The 21,086-nt window shown below is 40.5% G+C and overlaps 1 protein-coding gene across 4 annotated transcripts in view; it reads left to right on the top strand.

Annotated features, from left to right (window-relative positions):
• The window catches only part of DEPTOR (DEP domain containing MTOR interacting protein), a 143,833-nt gene that overhangs the window by 97,811 nt on the left and 24,936 nt on the right, over window positions 1–21,086 (top strand). For all 4 annotated transcript variants that reach the window (XM_045560845.1, XM_045560843.1, XM_045560844.1 and 1 more), the window contains 4 exons: window positions 6,771–6,956; window positions 8,834–8,968; window positions 12,524–12,594; window positions 14,349–14,453. In XM_045560845.1, the coding sequence (XP_045416801.1) occupies window positions 6,771–6,956; window positions 8,834–8,968; window positions 12,524–12,594; window positions 14,349–14,453 (497 nt within the window). The remainder of the gene's footprint in view (window positions 1–6,770; window positions 6,957–8,833; window positions 8,969–12,523; window positions 12,595–14,348; window positions 14,454–21,086) is intronic.

Raw genomic sequence — 21,086 nt, 5'->3', positions numbered from 1 at the left:
TACTATTGGGAAGACAATGTGATGAGTATAGACTATTTGAATTTAACTTTTTACTTTGATCTTAGATGTTATATATACCCTTCTGGTTATAGGTGGTATAGAGGTGGGGGGATGGAAGATGGAGACTGGATGTGAATGAAACTCTAGGTCAGTAATTAAAGCCAGAGGAGACACATGATTAGATTAGCAATCAAACTTCTACTTCAATTAGAAATACTTTTAAAGTACTTTTATCTCTCATGGAATTTATTTGGATTCAAAATGCCTTTCTGGATTTATTTATACAGAGCCAATGTTTTATGTAAGTCACTGTGCCAGGAGAAAACAGTAGGTGTTAATAAACATATACAAAGCTGTATATTATATGTGAATGTCATAATTTAAGATACTGTTGCCAAAATCAACTTTTAAATTTTTAAAATCACAATAAATTCAGAAAAGGTTGAAAAAAAGAAATAATTTATCTCCAAAATTTTATTATGGTATTATTTAATATAGTGATATATAAATTTATGTAAGAATATTTTTTTTTTTTAAGACCGAGTCTTGCTGTGTCACCCTGGCTAGAGTGCAGTGGCATCATCATAGTTCACTGCAACCTCAAACTCCTGGGCTCCAGTGATCCTCCTGCCTCAGCCTCCTGAGTAGCTGGGACTATATGCCTGTGCACTACACCTGGCTAATTTTTTTTTTCTATTGTTAGTAGAGACAGGGTCTCACTCTTGCTCAGGCTGGTCTCAAACTCTTGACCTCAAGTGATCTTCCTGTCTCTGCCTCCCACAGTGCTAGGATTACAGGCGTGAGCCAACACACCTGGCTGTAAGAATCTGACTATCCACAAGAGAGTCACCCTTTATAAATATCACATCAAAGTGTAATTGGCTTATTTCTTAGTCCAGGTTGCATTAGGTGAATCTCTCCTGAAGACAAGAATGGATTATTTATTAAGAATATGTAGAACTACCGGTGAATTAAGTGTATTTGTTTTCGAGGCCAACATCATTCATCTGGCTGAAATGAACAGTTTTTCACCACTTAAAGACTGTGAAACACTTACATGAATCATTAGGTTAAATGTTGGCAGTGATGATTCTCTTAATAGGGACCCATATTCTGAGACTCTGATATTCATGGCACCAGTAAAAATTATTCATTAGTAAATGTGGATGATAAATACAGTTACAACCCTAGATTGCATTTATTGATATTGACCTAGAAGAAATGTAATGCTATTTGTGAAGTACCAATGGAATCTGTTGAACCAGTTAGCATGATTGATAAAGGGGTTAATGTGATTCTTAATGGGTTGTATTGAATTATTTTCCTAGTGATTTATAGAATTTTGAATCTCACAGTCCAAAAAGAAAAGTTGCCAAGAACGAGGTTTAAAGAATTAAAACTTTCTATTTTTACCATCATTTCATAAAGGCATTGAGCAAGAAAAGTATCTGGCATGTAGTCAATACATGGTAATTACATTCAATACATGGTAATTAAATAAATGGATGGATGATTGAAGAACAAAAAAGTAGTGGTGGTATAATATCAGAATAAAAGAATAATAATAAATGCATTGCCCCAGCAAACACTTCATGGCCTACCATGAGCCAACAAATTGGTTTGGGGGGAATTTCTGCACAAACTAGCAATTAAATAGTTCAAGGGTAACTCTGTTCTGTACATACCGCATGTCCTTCTGGCTATGAACAATTCAGCATACTACTAGAAGCCAGAGTAACTAGGCAAGAGAATGAAATAAAGCATATCCAAATTGGAAAGGAGGAAATCAATTGTCCCTGTTTGCAGATGACATGATCTTAAATATAGAAAAACCTGAAGACTCAACCAAAAAACTCTTAGAACTGAAAAATGAATTCAGTAAAGGTGCAGGATACAAAATTAATACACAGAAATCATTAGCATTTCTATACATGAACAGTAAACTAGCTGAAAAAAAAATAAAAAGGCAATCTCATTTATAGTAATAGCTATAAGAAAAAAAAAGGAGTAAATTTAACCGAGGAAATGAAAGACGTCTACAAGAAAAACTACAAAACACTTATGAAAGAAATTAAAGAGGATACTACAAACAAATGGAAAGACTTTCCATGCTCATGGATCAGAAAAATCAATATTGTTAAAATGACAGTACTACCCGAAGCAATCTACAGATTTAATGCAATCCCTATCAAAATACCAATGACATATTTCATTGAAATAGAAAAAAAAAATTCTAAAATTTGTATGGAACCACAAAGACCCCAAATAGCCAAAGCAATCCTACCAAAAAGAACAAACTGGAGGTATCACATTATCAGACCTCAAAATATACTGCAATGCTGTAGTAACAAAAATAGCGTGGTACTGGCATTAAAATAGACACATAGACCAATGAAACAGAATAGAGAATTCAAAATTAATGCACATATTTACCACCAACTTATTTTAACACAGGTGCCAAGAACACTCATTGGCTAAAGGACAGTCTCTTCAATAAATGGTGCTGGGGAAACTGGATATCCATATGCAAAGGAATGAAACTTGACTCCCCCCCCACACACACTATACAAGAATCAACTCAAAATGGATCAAAGACCTAAATAGAAGATTGAAAATTATAAAACTATTAAAAGAAAACATAGGGGAAATGCTTCAGGACATTGGTTTGCAGAAAGATTTTATGAATAAGACCTCAAAAGCACAGGTAGCAAAAGCAAAAATAAACCAATGGGATTGTATCAAACTAAAAATCTTCTGTACAGCAAAAGAAACAATCAACAAAGTGAAAAGCCAGCTTCTAGAGTGGGAGAAAATATTTGCAAACTATTTATTCAACGGGGGATTAATATCTAGAATATACACGGAACTGAAACATCTCAACAGCAAAAAAAAAAATCTAGTTAAAAAAATGGCAAATAATCTGAACAGACGTTTCTCAAAAAAAGACATTCAGATGGTCAACAAATATGTGAAAATATGCTCAATATCACTAATCATCAGGGAAATGCAAATCAAACCCACAGTGAGATATTATCTCACCCCAGTTAGGATGGTTATTATCAAAAAGACAAAATATAACAAATACTGGCAAGGATGTGGAGAAAAGGAAACTCTTTTTTTTTTTTTTTTTTTTTGAGACAGAGTCTCTCTCTGTTGCCCGGGATAGAGTGCCATGGTGTCAGCCTAGCTCACAGCAACCTCAAACTCCCAGGCATAAGCAATCCTTCTGCCTCAGCCTCCCGAGTAGCTGGGACTATAGGCATGTGCCACCATGCCCAGCTAATTTTATATATATATATATATATATTTATAAATGTATATAAATATATTTTTATATATTTTTTATATAATTTGATATATATTTTTTATATATTATATATATTTTATATATATATTATATTATATATAATCCTGCTAGGATTACAGGTGTGAGCCACCTCGCCTGGCCACAAGGGAACTCTTAAACACTGTTGATGGGAATGAAAACTAATACAGCCAGTTTGGAGAACAGTATAGAGGTCCCTCAAAAAACTGCAAATAGAACTACCATATGATCCAGCCATCCCACTCTTGGGAATTTATCTAAAGGAAAGGAAATCATTACATTGAAGAGACATCTGTACTGCCATGTTTATTGCAGCACTTTTCACAATAGCCAAGATATGGAATCAACCTAGGTGTCCAGCAACAGATGAATGGGTAAAGAAAATATGATATATATACCACGGAATATTAGTCTTCCATAAAAAAAGAATGAAATCCTGTCCTTCACAGCAATGTGGATGGAACTGGAAGACAATATGTTAAGTGAAATAATCCGGGAACAGAAAGTTTAACACTGCATGTTCTCACTTATATGTGGGAACTAAAAAACATTGATCTCATAGAAGTAAAAAGTAAAACAGAGGATACTAAAGGATAGGAAGGGGAGGTGGGAGGGAGGGATAGGGAGAGATTTGTTAAAAGATACAAAATTACAGGTAGATATTAGGAATATGTTCTAGTGTTCTATACCACTGTAAGATGACCATATTTAACAATAGTATATACTTTCAAATAGCTAGAAGGAAAATATTGAATGTTCCCAACACAAAGAAATGACAAATATTGGAGTTGATGCATATGCTGATTACTGTGATCTGATCACTATACATTATGTGAATCAAAACATCAGTATGTATCCCATGAATATGTATAATACAATTATTATTTGTCAATTAAAAAATAAAAATACAACTGCAAATCTCAATAGACTTCTAAGATATAAATAATAATGTAGAATTGGGTATAAATTGAGTCTAATAGTCATATATTAGCAGTTTTATGGAACATTGTTTCAATTCTTTATGAGAACCTATATAAGCACAGGAATTATTAATATTTCTGACAGTGGCAGAAAAGAGTGGTGGTTTGGAACTTGGACTCTGGAGTCGGATACTAACATGTTTTTTTTTGTTTGTTTGTTTGTTTTGTTTTTTCAAATTTTTGTAGAGATGGAGTCTCACTATGTTGCCCAGGGTAGTCTTGAACTCCTGGCCTCAAGTGATCCTCCCACCTCTACCTCCCATAGTTCTGGGATAACAGGCAGGCACCACTATGTCCAGCCAATATAGTATTATTTCTACCTCTGCCATTTACTGTATCTTCATTGGATGACTTATTAATATGTTTGGGCTTCAGTTTCCTTATCAAAAATACGAAAGAGGCCGGGCGCGGTGGCTCACGCCTGTAATCCTAGCACTCTGGGAGGCCAAGGCGGGTGGATCGCTCGAGGTCAGGAGTTCGAGACCAGCCTGAGTGATACCTCATCTCTACTAAAAATAGAAATAAATTATCTGGACAACTAAAAGTACATATAGAAAAAATTATCTGGGCATGGTGGCGCATGCCTGTAGTCCCAGCTACTCGGGAGGCTGAGGCAGTAGGATCGCTTAAGCCCAGGAGTTTGAGGTTGCTGTGAGCTAGGCTGACGCCACAGCACTCACTCTAGCCCAGGCAACAAAGTGAGACTCTGTCTCAAAAAAAAAAAAAAAAATAGCAAAGAAAATAACAGTACCAGTACCTATATCCCAGGCTATTTTACAATTGAAGGAATTAATACATACAAAACACTTAAAATAGTACTGGATTCATAGAACATGCTGTTTGAGGGTTAGCTTTTGTTACTGATTTTGAGTTGACACATTGGCATGATTATATCACTCTAAAGTATAAATTTTTCCTTAGGGACTAAGGAGGCTTTATCATCGGATAGCCATTTATTCATTCATTAAACAGCAAACTTAAATGGCAACATACTGTATGATACCACTTATATAATATTCCCCAAATGATAACACAAATTGGTTGTCAAATGTTATAGACTTGGCATAGGAGGCTATAAACGGGGTAATGCAGGCCAGATGTGGTGGCTCACGCCTATAATCCTAGCATTCTGGGGAGGCCAAGGTGGGAAGATTGCTTGAGGTCAGGAGTTCGAGACCAGCCTGAGCAAGAGCAAGACCCTCATCTCTACTAAAAATAGAAAAAATTAGCCAGGTGTGGTGATGCATGCCTGTAGTCCCAGCTACTCGAGTGGATGAGGCAGGAAGATCGCTTGAGCCCTGGGGTTTGAGTTTGCTGTGAGCTAGACTGACGCCACAGCACTCTAGCCCAGGCAACAGAGTGAGACTCTGTCTAAAAATAAATAAATAAATAAAGGGGTAACACAAGAGAGGGAGCTTCTTTGTCATGATGGAACAGTTCTGTGTCTTGATTGTCATGGTGCTTATATAAATCCATACGTCTGATGAAATTGCATAGAACTTTATATATACAGACACACGTGCTTTTGCACACGCATGCACACTCATACACACAAATCAGGGCATATGAAAACTGGTGAAATCTGAATAAAGTCTGTAGATTTTTAGCAATGTCACCATCCTCATTTGATATTGTACTATAATTATTTATGTAAGATGTGACCATTGGGGGAATCTGAGTGCAGGGTACACAGGAAATCTCTGTACTCTTTGTGATTGTTGTTGATTTTTTAAATAGCTTTACTGAGATATAGTTTACATACCACACAATTCACCCATTTAAAGTATACATTGAGTGGGTCTTAGCACATTCAGAGCTGTGCAGTCAGCATGACAAGCCATTTTAGAACTTTTTCATCACCTTAAAAAGAAATCCCATATTTCAGCTAACCCTTCCCAACCCTCAAGACCCCCTCAGCCCCTGGTAACCAGCACTGTACTTCTGTCTCTAGAGATTTCCCTGTCCTGAACATTTCATATGAATGGAATCGTACGATGTGTGGTCTCTGTTGTAACTCTCTGAGGGTCTCTAGTTAAAAATAGAATGTTTTAAAAAACGAATTGAGGTGTTGCTGTGGGACAAGCACCGTGCTGGGAACTGGGGACACACGACTAAAGGAAGCCACAATCGCTGTCCCAAAGAGCCTAGAGTTTAGAGGGAACGACAGAGGAGGAGTTGGACAACAAGGGTGCAGTGTGGTCCGTGGTCTGATGGAGGAAGACTAGAGCTCGAATTGGGGGTGAGGCCAGGGCAAGTTCCCCAGAGGAATTGGTCAGCAAAGTTTTAAAGTGCATAACACGTGGAAAGAATTTGGGACCATGTGTGGACGGGCCACAAGCTCATGGGGCATCTGTGAAACTAAACTCTTTCTTGAGACTTTTGCCCCTGTTGGCTGGAGTCTTCTGGCTGCAGCACTCAGTGGCCAGGATGCCAGACAGTCCTCATCTGCTGTCTCTTCTCCCCAGTGTCCAACAAACACCCATTTGTGGACAGCAATCTTCTCTACCAGTTCAGAATGAACTTCCGTCGGAGGCGAAGACTGATGGAGCTGCTCAACGAGAAGTCCCCTTCCTCCCAGGAGGCTCATGACAGTCCCTTCTGCCTGAGGAAGCAGAGCCATGACCACCGCAAATCTACCAGCTTCATGTCAGGTATACCATCCAATGTTTTCTGTCTTTCCGAAAATAGTTGAGTTTATAGCTCCTCTCTTGGAAATTCTGTTCTGCAGCACATCTGTATTTATTCATAACCAAGAAATAGGCAAGGAAAAAAAACACAAAGATTTTCCTGGGCAGCCAACGTAGATGCAATGATTCTATTTTATAAAATTATGTGCTTTAATTATAGGGGACCTCTCAAGCTCTCACTTGTACCTTTATTAGCTTTTCATTGAGAAACAATTCTTACCTATTACTTATTCAGTTCTCTAAATCACAACTTGGAAAAGCTATGTATTTAAGTATGACTAAAACTTCTGTGGGGGTGGACACTGATAACAATGAAAACGCAACGGGTTTTCCAGCCATTATCAAGGGGTGACAGAGAACAAAGAGCCAGGAAGAGCAGAGCCAGAGGCCCAGAAAGCACAACAGCCTGGGCTGTTCCATGTGAAGTCAAACAGTATCATCTTTGGAATTAGCCCTGATGGAAATGATGGTATTTGCTGTTCACTAGATAAATCCAGAACAGGGAAACTTGAAGTTAGTGTCATTCCGTTTAAGAAGGTGAGGTGCTTAAAGAGATATCTTAAGCTCCTCTGAAAACTTGGCATTGACTCAAGGAACTGATTGGCTTAAGGTTTGAAAGTGCTGGGTTTATCCCAACACACAACGAAAAGTGTTATGTGTCCGGTTATGAATAGGAGCAGACATTGAGAACACTTACAACTATATGTAGGGACACTTCTGTGCCCCAGGCAGTAAGCCAAACTTGGTGGCAATAATTTTCTCATTTAATTCTCACTATGACTTCAAGAGGAAGGACTTTTCTTATCCCCATTTTACAGGTCAAGGAACTAAGGCAGAGCGCAGTGCAGTGGCCTGCCCGTGGTTAGAAAGTGGTGGGCAGAGCTGGGCCTCACGCCAGTTTTGTCTTACTCCAGTGCTTCTGTTATACTGCCCCTTCCTAGCCCCACACACCTCAGGTTCCTCAGATGCAGCTGGCTGGAGGGGAGAAGGAAACAAGGGCTGCTGTTGAAAAATAAAGACCAGCCAAGGGTTAGGAGCCTGAGCCTGTGCTCCCAGGCCAACCTGGCCAGACTAAGAGGACATGCCATTTGAGTGTCTCCTTAAGGCTGCAGTTTTCTGCAAATGCAGAATAACTGTTCACTGTCTCACTGGTGCAAAGGTTTGCCTGTTTCTTGGGTGGGCCCAATAGACCCGAAGCAGTGATGATGATGAGGAGGAGGGGGAGGATATGGTAACCATGGTTACCATAAACGCCAGCGTTATTTTGTGCTTCCAGTGCCAGAGTGCTCTCCAAGGTTTCTGTCATTCACTCATACACCTTCCCTCTGCTGAGAGCCAGCCTACTCCATGACAGAGAGGACCAAATCAGGAAACTGAAGACACTGCCTCATACACACTTTCAAAGCCTGGATATGTGCTGTGTATTTTAAGCTCCTTCTTCCATGGCTCTGGATGATGACTGGTCTAATATTAAATCAGAAGACATTTATTATCACTATTAATTCATCCCCGGTAGAGCCAGCATTTAATTTACATCCTAGCAGGAACTGCTCAGCATGGATTTGGTAGTTCTTGAAATAATACGATCTTTCACGCAGGTGGTCTAATCCTCCCGTGAGATGGCATTATTCTCACTTTACAGTCAGGGAAGTCGAGGCTCAGAGAACTGAAGGCAGTGGCCCCAGGCTGTGCTGTGAGTAACTGGCAGAGCTGCAACTCACATTCTTGCTTTTCTGACCCCAAGACCAGAGTGCTCCTTCCTGGCCTCACTGTACCTTGCAGCTGAAAGCCCGTGTGGCATCTCCCCCTCAGTGACCGTGTGTGTTTTCTGGCCCGCACAGTCAGCCCCAGCAAGGAGATCAAGATCGTGTCTGCGGTGAGGAGGAGCAGCATGAGCAGCTGCGGCAGCAGCGGCTACTTTAGCAGCAGCCCCACGCTCGGCAGCAGCCCCCCTGTGCTCTGCAACCCCAAGTCCGGTGAGTGCCCGAAAGGTGGTCCTGCTCCTGACTACGAGTCTGGGCAGCAGACCCTGGGCCAGAGGGAAATTAGTGTGCAGGAATCTTACTAGAACATGCTCTTGGGGTCAACACATGTTGAATGAAAGGAGAGGAGGTAAGATTGGGCAGAGAGAGAAATCAGGCTGTACCACAGTCCCAGTGAAGTCTACAGTTGACCCCAGTGAGATCTGGTAGCTCTGGAGAGCTCTGGAGCTGGCATGGCCCTGCAAAGTTGCCTAGAACTCTGTTGAGGGGCCTGGGCCTTTATACCCACATGTTGATCAGTTATTAGATGGTGGCTGTCCCTGGGAGGAGGGCATGACCTTGGGCAAGGCAGCTCTCTTCAGGGAGATGGTCCCCAAAGACAGCTGAGCGTTGTCTGCCATTAGCACTCCCAGAGCTGGGAGGAGTCTCTCAGCCCTCAAGGGGGCTTTGGCAGTGCGTGACAATGTTCATTACAGCCGGGGACATGGTGCCTCCCCAGGCTGCAGCAGATGCAAAGATCCATTTGTCAGGGCCCAGCACCCCCAGGGAGAAAGCATAGATCTGTGCAAACCCAGCTGTCCCTGGAATTGACTCCTGGTGCCCTGTGGTATCAAAATCTACTCATCAACTTCCATGACCTTTTTAGTCTAGGGAAAATAATCTAGGCACAAAGATTGTTGATGGAAACAATCCTTTCTTGGCCCCAATCAGTTCTTCAGCCCCCCAGGAACCTGTAATCCATTGATACTACAGCCTTCTCACCATGCCTTTCCCACCTGCATCCCCATGCTCTCCTTCCCGGGATGAGGTTGTGCGGTTAATCATTATAGTCATCACTCGAAAACACTCAACTCCATTTGTTTAGTGCACCGTCTACCACAAGCTCCGTTTATCACGTTCAGGGAAGAGATTTTCTTCCCTTTGCTCATAATGCTCCCTCATCATTGGATGTTGGGGATGCACAGATGAGGGGTCATGACCCCGGCTCACTGAATACACCATTTCTTTGGAGAAAAAAACCAAAACATTATGTGTTAGTGAGAATAAGGACTAATAGATGTTGTTCAAAGGGCTTTAAGAGAAAACTCTGTTATCTAATGCTTTTATCTGGGAAGGCAGCTATTTTTCCTAATCGAACTTTTTCTTTTTACTGCTTTCTGGAGGATTAGCAGCAGGAATAAAGTTATAACCTGCAAGTGAACAAAGAAACTTGCTTCCACACTCACCTGTTGAGCACTCATGCACTACTGGGTTTTTCAATTAATGGAGTGTGCTCATAAGGTAGAATCAAAAAGGAGAACTGAATTCTTAGAAATGGGATATCTGAAGCCCAGATAGAAATCTAACAGGCATCCTCACAGCTAAGAGCAAAAGATCTCAGATTCAAAAAAGGGTCAGTTGTGCCAGAACCATTTTACTTATTTTTGATGGCATGGGATGGACTATCAACAAAGTGTTAATTATGTAGATTAGCAACACATCCATGTTCCCCGAGGTGGGTTAGTATTGTTTCCTCCTCCTCCCCCTTGTTCTTTGGGTCAAAGGGAAGGGTTTACTGTTACAAAGGCATAAGAGAAAGGTCTTGTTGCCTCTCCTGGGTCTCTAAGGACAAGAGCTGTCAGGGCAGAGTTGTGGTTCATAAATTTCACTTCTTACCCATATTTTGACAAGCTTTTCCCTCACCCTTGAGGGGATTCCCAAGACCGAGTCAGCTCATCTGTGATTTTCTTCTTTTCTCAAGCAGAGTATCAGGCCTTCACAATAAGCCATTTAAAAATTAATCATCCCATATAGGCCAAGATGGCACTATACATACTTTTTAGTTCTGTATATAAATACCCTAAGCCAGACCAAAAAAAAAAAAAATGCTATAGATACTAACATAATCAGAATCATTGTGATGAGTAAATAGGCTTCCAAGGATATGAAAAGAGAAAGTTTAAGAGTAATTCCCTGGGCCTCAAAGTTTCTATATTTTTTCCACATAATAACTAGAAAAAGTAGATTAAAATAAATGGTCAGCACTGTTGCAACATAGTTTATTGTGACTTCTATATCCAAATTCATAAGGCCCCTGAGGGTTTGTGGGGGATAGAGAAGGAGTGTCTGACAGGGAATAAAAAAGATCTCAGTCTTCAAATGTTGACCACTTTCTTACCTCTATCCATGTAGTCCCATCTTGCTATTTGACCTACTCCCTCTTGTTTGATGGACATAAATTCATTTTTGCTTTTATGAGCTTTAGGAAAGCAAAAATAATATCAGCTACCAGACACCTCACCAAGAGGCACTGCATTGCCTTTAACTGAGAAGGTGGCTTGTTAGGCCAGAGGGCCATGGGTGTAGCCAGCTGCCTGGTGGATCATCCAGGCTTTGCCCCACGGGACTGGCATCTGACATCTGACTACTGCTAGCAAAGGGAATTGAGCTGCCACTTTGCTAGGTTGGGCCCCTGTCCCAGGCCCTTCCATTTCTTTGTGGCACTTGAAGTACATGACATCTACATGGCTAGGTTAGAATGGTCCCTGTCCTCCGACCCACTGGATGCTCTGGGTAGCTGTGGCAGTCCCTTCTCCTTGGTCCCTTCTCGGTTCTTAGTGAGCACAGAGTGGATGGGGAAGTTCATTGCTGGGTTTTTAGGCAGCCGGCAAGTCAGGAACTGGCTACTGTCTGTGCCATCTTGGTGGGCAATAAGCAGCGAGCTGATGAGAACAGGTATCTTAGGAAGACATCACACCACCGTCTTCTGGAGCTTCTGAGCCCTTTTGTTTGCTTACAGGGACAGCATGACAGGAGGGACAGCATAGCACAGCACAGCTGAGAGCGTGGGCACTGCCGTCCAGTGCCTGAGTCTAATCCCACTTCTGCTACCCATTAGCTCTGGGACCTGGGATACCAGCAATTTAACTTTTCTAAGCTTCTGTTTTCTCACTTATAAAATGGGGATAACAGTGAACCTAACTCATTCATTCTTGTGATGCTTAAATGAGATAATATGTTTACAGCACCTAGTTTAGTGCCTACCATGTGTTGAATACTCAGAAAAGTTCCCTAGTATTATTACTCAGGGCAAACAACAGTGTATACATGCAGTCCTGGCTGTTAATAAGGAAATGAGTGAAACTTTAGTACATGGGGGTTGTGCAATCAGTTGGGAGGAGACTGAACGGGGTTAGCTCTTGAAACATGGCTATTAGACCACTAGAGTCCTAACTTTGATGTGTACAAATGCATGTTGGGATTTAAAAGGAAGAAATGCGGGAATTAGAAAACATGGCCTTTTTCTTTATAGAAAAATATCGACTCCCCCGTTCACTTCTACCCCTGGCACTCTTGCTTCCCTTCCCTTTCTTTCTTTATATTTTTCCCATAGTTCTGTAAGGTAGGTTTCAGATTATTTATGTTTGCTGATATTTTCCATCTCTATCCTGTGAGAATTTAAACTTTCATTCAGGGATGGCCACATGAGAGGCACTCAGTAAATACCTGCTGAATGAATGAGAGAAGGACTCAGAAGTGCTTATTCCTTTCCACGTGTCTATCTCACAGTGCTGAAGAGACCTGTCACATCCGAGGAACTCCTGACTCCCGGGGCTCCGTATGCAAGGAAGACATTCACGGTATGTTGATGGTTTGGTTTTTTCCTCCTGTGCTGCCTCTTTTTATGTGCCTACACATGTTAAACATCAATGGGTAGCTATGGACTGAACTGAAAACTTTTTCCTAATTTTCCTTTTGTTTTTAGCACAATTATAATAGTAGGCTTTCTTGACCCAAAGACACTAAAATGCATTAGGACTTGACATGGTTTATTATTAATATAGCATTTTAAATTCTTTTTGATGTGTCTTTTAAGAAAAAAGATTTCCATTATGTACTAATTTGAATATAATTACAGATTTTAAGGTAAATCGTAGTCCACATAATGCCAACAATTCCTTCTGCATTACAGTTAATTCTAAAAATCATTTCAGATATTAGAGGAGTCTTAAGGCAGAGAAGGAAACTACAGGGTCAGTTGTTCTACTGCAGGCACGGCGCTTTGACAATGTCAGCATGGCTTGAGATACACAAGCATTTGACTTGGGAGCACTGCCTACCTGTGAGTAGCCCCAACCACCTGCCCCTTCTTGGAGGCCCTTCAGCTACTTTCTGCCTCCAATGGTTTTCTTCAAACAGAATCAAAAATGTTTTTATCAACATGACTCACTTACCTTCTCTTGTCTTCTTTGTCACTCACATCCATATCAATACCCTCTGAAAAACACCTCTCCTGTTTCTTTTACCCTCTCACCTTAGTGACATTAACTCAGGGGGAAAAAAAAAAAATCTATCCACATTTATTCAACAAAGGTTGCAAACCTTTGTCAAGAGCTACTTCACATTTGTGCGCTGAGGAGTAAATAGGAGAAAGGCACTGATGATACGTCTGTATCAGGGAAAAAGGTAAAATTGTACATTTGGAAGTGAAATTAGGTGCAATAGACTAATACAGCAAACCCTAAAGTCATGCAAGGGTCTAAAAGTCTTGAGACTTTCCACAAAAATTTCTATTTGTTTCTCGGTTCCCACACCCCCCCCCCCCGCCCCCGCCCCGTCTCTAACTTTCAAGAGATGATTGTGTTTTGAAAGTATTTATCTTTGGCTTTTAATTTAAATGCCAACATTGTTAGTAATTGATTGTGAATGTGTTTCATCTGGATTTGGGTTCGATATGGGTTAAAGACTTGTCTGGGAGCTGTCCAGGGAACGTAAGTGCCAGCTGTAATAATGACCTCTATAGAAAGGCTTTAGTTTCCAAACAACTTTTGGATTAGAGTCTACTTGTAAATTGTGAACTTTATGTACTTTCTCACTTTTTTTGCTTGGTGGACAAAATTGGGTTTCAAGAAAGCCGAGATTCTTCGTATTTCCCACCATTAGTGATTTAAATTGTTACTGTAGACTTCAGTAAGGTTGCAGGATCAAGAGAGTATCATTTGGATCCTGGGGAAAAGAACAAACTTGGAGTAGAAATTGTAGCTGGAAAGACCTATGCTTTTAAGATCTTCGAAACCTTCTATTGGAGTCTGATGTTAAATTGTATCATAGCCGAAGAGAGGGGCAATCTGCCAGCTGTTTATTGAGTAGTGCCCTCCCAGAAGCATCTTCCTTCTGCCAAACAGGTTAAGTTTCTTGACCACATTTTCCACAGAGAGCTGCCTGTGTCTGTCACAGAAGCAAAGGGTTCCTTTGCCCTGACAAGGCAGAGATGAAATGGAGAAAGATATGTCACAGCACACACTTAATCTTGGGTGGGTTTTCTCTCTCCTGGAAGGACAGGCAGGTCGCCAGGGACTGTCTGCTGACGGCTAATTGTGGTTTTCCTCTCTAGATTGTCGGTGACGCTGTTGGCTGGGGCTTTGTGGTGCGAGGAAGTAAGCCATGCCACATCCAGGCCGTGGATCCCAGTGGCCCTGCAGCTGCGGCAGGGATGAAGGTACTAACCGGTCTTTTCTCACCCTCTTTTGTATTTCTTTTTTTTTTTTATTTCAGCTTATTATGGGGGTACAAAAAGCTCAGGTTATATATATTGCCCATGTCCCGCCCATCCCCCTGAGTCAGAGCCTCAAGCGTGTCCATTCCCCAGACAGTGTGCTTGGCACTCACCATGTATTCCTTAACCTTTTCCTGGGTGTGCCTCTCTTCTAGTAGGGCAGGGTCTAAATACCTCTAACCTGATTTCATTGTTTAGTGCCATCTGTACTTTGTCTCTCTGTTTTGGTCCCATTTTTGCCAAATTTCCTTTTTCCTTTCCTAATGGGGTTGAAATGAAGCCAATAACACGTGATGTAGCAACCAGGAGAGCAAGTTTTCTTACCCCTCTGCCTATACCTTCTCCAGACCACCCTCGGTGTTTTACATTTCTCCCCTCAGCCAATCCTGAGTTTGAGAAAATACGTATCTGTTTTCACTTAAATCTTATATAGTAACTCTGCTGCATCTATTCTATGCGAGGATTTCCTGCGGGGTTTATGTAGCCAGTAGCACATACCAGACCCTAAGATATTGCAAATACTGAGAAAAAGAAATCAAAAGTCAGGGATTTGGAAGAGGAGGTCTGGATTCATATCTTGGTCCTGCTAATTACTAGCTCTTTGATTTTGAACAAATTTTCAGAGAGGAGCCTATTTCCTCCTCTCTGAAGTGACAATTATGCTATTTTCCTCAGCTGTTTTATGCATAAAATATGTGAAAACACTTCGGTAAAGTATAAAGAGCTATACAAACATCAATTCAATATTGAATGAATATGTATGATTTTTGAAAACAATTTTTACATCTTTTTAGTACTAAAGTGATACATGTACAATCAAGAAAATATGGAAAATACAGGCAAGCAGAAAAAAAAATTAAAATTACCCATAATCTTTCCTAACTCAGAGATGATTACTGTTAACACTTCTTAAGCATCTTTATTGAAGTATAATTGGCACGTACTAAAGTGTAGCAGTGTTATCAGTTTGATTTATATTCTTTTAGACTTCTCATATACACACATATGTTCTATACATTGTTTTTATTTATACAGAAATATGATATCAAGGGATGTTGAAAGCATCAGTTTTCTGCCTTGAAACACCTTCCTCTAGCACAGTTTTGTTCTGTTGTGTGTGAAACATTTCACAGAGGATATGTCTATCTTGATTGTCGGGGACCATGGGAAGATATAGAAGGCTTGAAAGCTAAAGATCATTCCCCCCTTCATTTATTCAATACTTTCGTATTCTCCCACCAAACCTTTTCCTAGAGCAGTAAACGAGCGCAGCAATAGCCATGATTTGCATCTCCACTTCTCTGATTTTCAGCGTGTGCCCTCTGGCATTGGTTAACATACTGGAAAAAAAGTGGGCACCAGAAAACGGCTAAAGGGAGCAAGGAGCACCTTTACTGCCTGTCAGGGAAACCAGGTCCTGTGCTCTGGGGCAGCTCCAGAAGCCTCATTGGCTAAGGCGGGCTGTGTTAGAGGCCCCTCCTGCCTTCTCAGGACTGCAGTGGGCGCAGCACCAAAGCAAGAACGTTGGCCAGGATCATAAAAGGCAAGCACTTGTATCCATGCCAAGCCTGAATTTTTAATTTTCTAATGGACCTCTTGGCTTGGGAAGAGTTTTATATTTTATTTGCACAGTAACATACCCAGTATAAATTATTTTTGGCACAGTGCTTCAGTTCTGAGCGTGCACTCACTCTCCTGAGGCTTTGGCTTGAAGCACATTTCTTCAGAGGAAAGCAATGGATTTGCATCGAAGCTTAAAGACCTTGTTTTGCTTAGCCAGTGTGTGATGCATTTAATTGATCGCAGTTTATCTTTATTGATGACCATGCATAATCATTCTGGGCATTGTCAATTGATTCATTAATTAACTCTTTAATGTATATACCCTGATAGATGGGTTATCTGATATATTTTTTCAATTTCATAAGTTAATACTTCATATGGTTCATATTTTTAGTTTCTCAGGAGGTATACAATAGTTTTCGTATGTTACAGAGCACTGCAGAATTCATTAAAGCAGTCTTTCCATAATGTATCATATAGCTCTCTGGCCCCGCAAATGTCCTGTTCTGAGATTCTGTGATCAAAGCGGTTCTAAACTGCCACACACTTTATCCCCCTCTTGGAAATTCACAAAGCGTATTAGCATATTAAAAATTCTGATAAATCTGGCAGGGGAAAAAAAAAACTTGTTGAAATTGTTTAGCATAACATTTTATCATTCAAGGGAAACATTCAAATGGAGTCTTTATTAATGTTATTAAGATATATCCTTAAAACTGTTCTGAAAAGATGATTTTGGTCAGACTTTGCTTTGGAACGAACATAAAGTGATGCATTGCTTAACAAAGGGGATACATTCTGAGAAATGTGTTAGGCGATTTTGTAGTTGTGTGAACATCATGGAGTGTACTTACACAAACCTTCATGGTGCAGCCTACTGCACACCTAGGCTACGTGGGGTAGCCTATTGCTCCTAGGCTCCAAATCTCTACAGCGGGTTATTATACTGAATACTGTAGGCCATTGTAGCACAAGTGTATTTGTTTACCTAAACATAGAAAAAGTAATGTGTTGCACTCGAATGTTAGGACAACTATAATATCATTAGGTGAAAGGACTTTTTCAGCTCCATTATAATCTTACGGGACCAACATCCTGTATGTGGTCTGTAACTGACCAAAATGTTGTTATGTAGCATATGACTGTATGGAGATATATTTTTTAAATTGTACTGTTTGTTGGTTAAATTAAAATGATTAATTTTAATCATTCCCTCCTGCATAGTTTAGCTGTGTGTATTCATTAGAAATTACTTTGTACACTAGTTTCTTACCTAAAACACTGTATAAATTCTTATTTTATCATCTGTTTATTATAGAATAATTTTACTCCCATAAAAAGCCATTGTACAATCTAATCCTAAAGGCCTGTTTCCACTGACTTGTCATGTCACTTCTGCCGTCACCTAGAAAAACTACAGAGTTTGGGGTACTCAGTTCTCTCAGGGGGTTTCCTGGGGGGTTGCCCTGGGGTAAGATCCGCCTGCTTGGTCTGGGTGGCAGAAATTGTTCAATATTCTACCCAGATTCCTCCTTTTTGCATCTTTGACTGTTAAGAGCTGTTCCTGGATGGTGTAAGTGCCTGCCTGGCCTTCAGTGTCCCTTTCTAGACTGAATGCCGGGCTCGCTCCTTAGGTCAAGACTCTGGTTTTCTTCTGATTTCTAATAGGAACAAAACTCTTCCTCTGGGCCTTTGCAACTGTTCCATCTAGTGGGATTTTTATACTTTTACTATGGCTGCTTAGTGTCACTGCTCACTTACGCAACATGGATATCATCTTGTAACTCAGACTCTCATGTTTGCCATTTCATCTGTCTCTTATTTCACCTTTTTATGGGGATGAGAAAGTTTTAGGACATAGGCCACCGGTATGTGGACAGGACAGGCCCTGAGACAACAGGGTGCCATTTCCCCCTTGTTAACACTTCTAGATCTTTCCAGACCCAAAGGAGAGCTCTTTGCCTGATTTAAATGGATCCTTTGTTCCATGACTAGTGGGCACCTTGATGCCTGCGTTAAAACTTTACTTCTCTAGGAAGTCTAGAAGAACACCAGGATAAATGTGTCATTTGGGAGAGTGGTAAGGTCTATCCCAATTCTTTTCTGGACTGGATTAGGTAAATCTGCAACCTTTGCATCTAAGTAGCCTAGCCCTAATTTCCCAGAGCTCTTCATGCCCGTGACCTCACCAGAGCGACTTAGCCTCCTGGGAGCTGGAGCATCATCAGTTAAGGTGCTGGCTGGGACTGCTGAGATGTGCGCCAGGAACATGTAAATACCTAGAGCAGCGGGTAGGGTCCAACCTGACTTCAGTTGTAAGTAGAATTCAATTAACGGAGGCCTCAAACTGTAATATCTTTATTTTTAGCTTCGTTTAAATCAAGACCCACATAAAAAGGAGAACAATTCCTTACAGCTTTTCTAATAATTTGCTGTATAATTTCATACTACTCTCCTCCTCGCCCATGCTTGGGGAACAATGACTATGACGTCATTAAAATTCTTACTTAATCTAGCATCTTTGAAGTTGGAGTTATTCTTATCTTGAAAGTTCTTTTACTTAAAGAATAAAATCTGTAAACCTCTGGCTTTAGAGGACCTTTCTTTGGCACTACAACGCTAGAATGGAGCATGAAATATGGAATTTGTCAGAAGTTTAGTCAACCCAGGCAAGGCATTTGCATCTAGAAGTTGATTCCTGCATGTTCCCTCTGCTGAATCTCCACTTAGCCTTGAAGAATTTCTTACCATTGGCTACTGGTTCTTTCCAATGCATAGCAGAAAGAAAGAAACAAGAGTAGAAACTGTCATTTACCGAGTGTCTTCTATGTACCTGACCCTGACCCACTCCAGGCCCTTTCTCTGCATGACCCCACCTAATGTGAGCATCAAAATATTAATATCCTGGAAAGAGAAATAGTTCCAGGAGGAAGAATTCTATCTCTCACCTCTTTGCTACTTTGGAAAGGAAGCCAGTTCCCTCCCCAAGCTATTCTATAGGTTACAGTCTGATGAATGTTATTTCAACATTGGCTTCCTGTCACAACCTTTAATGATAATCTTTTGTTTTTTATCACAAGTCTAAACCCATTTCTGGACCATATTAAATATGATAACCTTACATGATGCCCTAGTAGTCTTTCTCAACTCTAGTCAGGGCAGAATTTTTACGTATCACAAATACACTGTGTCTGCCTCTCGAGGAAATACAATTAAGTGATTCTGGTAGTTACAGTACTCTACTGGCTTCCCATTACCATGAGAACAAACTCCAGGTATGTTCTGTGGCCTGCAGCTCCATGATCTAGGCCTTTCTAATCCTCATCTATCTGGAGGAACAGAGAAAAGTTTTGCTTCACTGGCATTCCTTCTGTTCCTCCCAGATACCAGGTTTGTTCCTGCCTAGGGCTGGATGGCATCTTTGATTAAATGTTAATTTTTCAGAGAAGTCTTCCTTAAATACCCCATGATATTCCCCCTATCTTCCTCCAGTTACTCCTTCTGATATCATCCTGTGATCTCAGTCATCCCAGGCTGCTATAGACGAGGTGGCTTAAACAAGAAACATTTGTTTGGGAAGTCCAAGACCAAGGTAAAACCATCCTCGCATAGCTATCTAATCTTTGACAAAGCAGACAAAAACATACACTGGGGAAAAGAATATTTATTCAATAAATGGTGCTGGGAAAATTGGATAGCCACATGTAGAAGACTAAAATAGGATCTGCACCTTTTACCTCTCACAAAAATCAACTAATAGATAATAGACTTAAGCCTAAGGCATGAAACTATAAGAATTCTAGAAGAAAATGTTGGAAAAACTCTTAGAGACATTGGCCTAGGCAAAGAATTTATGACGAAGACCCCAAAGCCAATCACAGCAACAACAAAAATAAATAAATGGGACCTGATCAAATTGAAAAGCTTCTGTACAGCCAAGGAAACTATCATGAGAACAAACAGACAACCTACAGAATGGGAGAAAATATTCACATGCTACACATCCAATAAAAGGCTGATAACTAGAGTTGATATAGAACTCGGGATAATCAGCAAGAAAAAAATCAAACAACCCTATCAAGTGGGCAAAGGACATGAACAGAAACTTTTCAAAAGAAGATAGACTAATGACCAAGAAGCATGAAAAAATGCTCAACATCTCTAATCATTAGGGAAATGCAAATCAAAACCACAATGAGATATCACTTATCTCCAGTGAGAATGGCCTTTATCAAAAAGTCCCAAAACAATAAATGTTGGATGTGGAGAGATAGGTACACTCGTACACTTGTGGTGGGACTGCAAACTAGTGCAACCTCTGTGGAAAGTAATATGGAGATACCTCAAAGAGAAACAAGTAGAACTACCATTTGATCCAGCAATCCCAATACTGGGCATCTACCCAAAGGAACAAAAGAAATTCTATAAAAAAGACATCAGCACTAGAATGTTTATAGCAACACAATTCACAATTGCAAAGACGTGAAAACAACCCAAGTGCTCATCAATACATGAGTGGATTAATAAAATGTGGTATATGTATACCATGGAGTTCTACTCAGCCACAAAAAACAATGGTGATCGCTCACCTCTTATATTATCCTGGGTAGAGCTGGAGTCCATCCTACTAAGTGAAGTATCACAAGAATGGAAAAACAAGCACCAGATGTACTTACCATCAAATTCGTATTAACTGACCAACACTTAAGTGCACATATAGCAGTAACATTCACTGGGCATCATGCAGATGGGAGGTGGGTGGAGGGGATGGGGATACACACACCTAATGGGTGTGGTGCACACCATCTGGGGAATGGACACGCTTGAAGCTCTGACTCGAGTTGAACAAAGGCAACATATGTAACCTAAACATTTGTACCCCTGTAATATGCTGAAATAGAGGAAAAAAAAAAAATCAAGGTGGGCCAATCCCTTGTCTGGTGAGGGCCTGCTTCCTGGTTTGCAGATAGCCATCTTCTTGTCTCTGTCTTCTCCCTGTGTCCTCACATGACA

This window comes from Lemur catta, chromosome 9, assembly GCF_020740605.2.
Source record: "Lemur catta isolate mLemCat1 chromosome 9, mLemCat1.pri, whole genome shotgun sequence".
Classification (NCBI taxonomy): Eukaryota; Metazoa; Chordata; class Mammalia; order Primates; family Lemuridae; genus Lemur; species Lemur catta.
This window is presented reverse-complemented; position numbering and strand designations above follow the sequence as displayed.